Raw genomic sequence first — 2,244 nt, forward strand, 5'->3', positions numbered from 1 at the left:
TACACACATATATATATATATAATAATAATATATATATATATATATAATATATATTATATATATATATTATTATATATATATATATATATATATATATATATATTTATTATATATATATATATATATATATATATACAAACACATACACACACAGAGAGAGAGACAGAGAGAGAGACGCACGCACACAAACACACACCTGTGAGAAACTTTAATCTCCACTTTAAAAAAAAGGAATCTGCAACTTGTGTATGGGTACAGATTAGTTTGCAATGGAGAAGGTCTAATACATATTATCGTATATCAACAAGGTAATTACAGATATGTATATTTGATAATGGCACAGCTTGTTTACGAGCATACTGGGTATAGAACAGTGAGTCGCTACCACGTATTTATACTCGTACAGTCACGCATTTATTACTATATTTTACAGGTTGTTCAGGGTTTAGAGAATTAACGCCAGTCAACCAATAGACGTCAGTCAATCGAGAACGCAAGTTAATCATTCTAAGTGCGACTTTTCTTTGTCAAGTAGTGATGCCATCTACATAGCCTGATTGGGTTTGGGTTTTTTGGTCGTTCTCTTTGCGTTGTGGTGTCCTTCATGCAATGCAGGTGTTCGTTTGTTACGTCCGCCTGGTTTGTTTTTAAGCTGGTTATTAATTTCTTCGTTCATCAACTTTGCCAATATCATTTGCTGCATCTCTATGTACTCGTCTACCTTGTTAGATTGTGTCAAGTACAACTTTATCTGTTTCATAATTTCGTTGCAACGCTCATATTTTGATGCATTGTCGTGTACCGAACTTGTATTTGCCAAATTGCGGATATTATTGAACTGTGCAAGCATGGCTTCAGTGACAATTGGGAATGACCATTGTGTTGCGTTTGCATTTGCACAAGTGTTTGCCTCCTCACAGTCGACAGAGCTTCTTCGACTGGTCCCTGCTTCCTCGGCTGGATCCGTAACCCTACCGATATCCTTCTGCATCGGCACGGTGTCACGGGTGAGTTCGTTGGTATGGATTGAGCTAGTCTCTGTACTCAAGCGATCTTGAATCAAACGACCTTGCCCAACTAGTATGGAACATTTGGCGGGTGTACATCCCGCGTGTTCATCGTTCACCATGGTTACATACAAGCCACTCCGTGGCAATTCACCTCTGGCCAGAGGCCACCATGCCGGCTTTCTGTTGGGCTTCATCGCCTTCCACTCCGTAACTGTCATTAGTTGTGTCTTGTATGCCGCCTGACACAAAGTAGTCCTCTTGTACTCCTTGTTTCGCAGTAGCTGTGGCGTGCCTTCCTCAAACTTTGTTTCGATCACTTGAAGGATGTCAGCAATCACTCTGCAGCACATAAGTTCCCATTGATCATCTTTCTCTATCACTTTGACTTCATGAAGTTCGCCCACATCCTCTGCACGTTCACACGATGTTTTGGCCTTCTGTTTGGCCTTGGTAGGATTCGTCTTGGGCTTTTTAACCCGCACTAAATGGGCCGCCTGTGCTGCACAGCACATCATAATGAAGCGCGTCTCGGTCATCTCATTCTCTGCCGCAGACAACTGAGTGGGATCCGCTGCAAATCGCAACACCATAGGCTCTGCGCTGTCAGCCAACCTGCTCTGATCGTACACAAAGGCTTCCGGAGTGCACAGTAACATATTACCGTACTGAGTGTCTTTGTTGTGTGTGATCCCCTCAGTCTGCTGAATGGGACTATTTCTGTACAAGGTTTGCAACGCGTTCAAGTTCAGAATGCGATTGAGCTGTGCCGGTTGTGTGTTTCTTTGCAACGGTCGGTTAAATATATTGTTGAGCGTCACTAGACGGTCCCGTGATAGTGATTCGATTGCGTTCGGTTTCCCCCGTAAGTTCGCTGTATGCCACTCCCAGAGAGCAACGATATTGTGGTCAGTTATCTTGTTCATCAAGGCATCAGAGTATTTGCCCGTGTGACGTGAAGTATGTTTGAATGTTTCGATCTCGGAGGCAGATGCTACCTGTTATATGGGTGTGAAATGCAAATATAAAATTAATATAATATATATATATATATGTGTGTGTATGTGTATGTGGGTATGTGTGTCTATTTTTATATACACAAACATATATATATATTTGTGTGTGTGTGCGTGTATTTTTATATACACAAAACATATATATATATATATATATATGTGTGTGTGTGAGTGTGTGTGTATGTGTGTGTGCTGTGTGCGTGTATATATATTTATACAC

General features: G+C 40.7%; 1 protein-coding gene across 1 annotated transcript; it reads right to left on the bottom strand.

Annotated features, from left to right (window-relative positions):
- Positions 1 to 545: 545 nt before the first annotated feature.
- SARC_14602 (hypothetical protein) lies at positions 546 to 2,006 on the bottom strand (the record flags this gene model as incomplete). Its single annotated transcript, XM_014291265.1, has 1 exon — positions 546 to 2,006. A coding segment is annotated over one exon (1,461 nt), but the record flags the coding sequence as incomplete, so codon positions are not given.
- Between the last annotated feature and the right edge of the window lie 238 nt (positions 2,007 to 2,244).

Source organism: Sphaeroforma arctica (genome assembly GCF_001186125.1).
Source record: "Sphaeroforma arctica JP610 unplaced genomic scaffold supercont1.4842, whole genome shotgun sequence".
Lineage (NCBI taxonomy): Eukaryota > Ichthyosporea > Ichthyophonida > Sphaeroforma > Sphaeroforma arctica.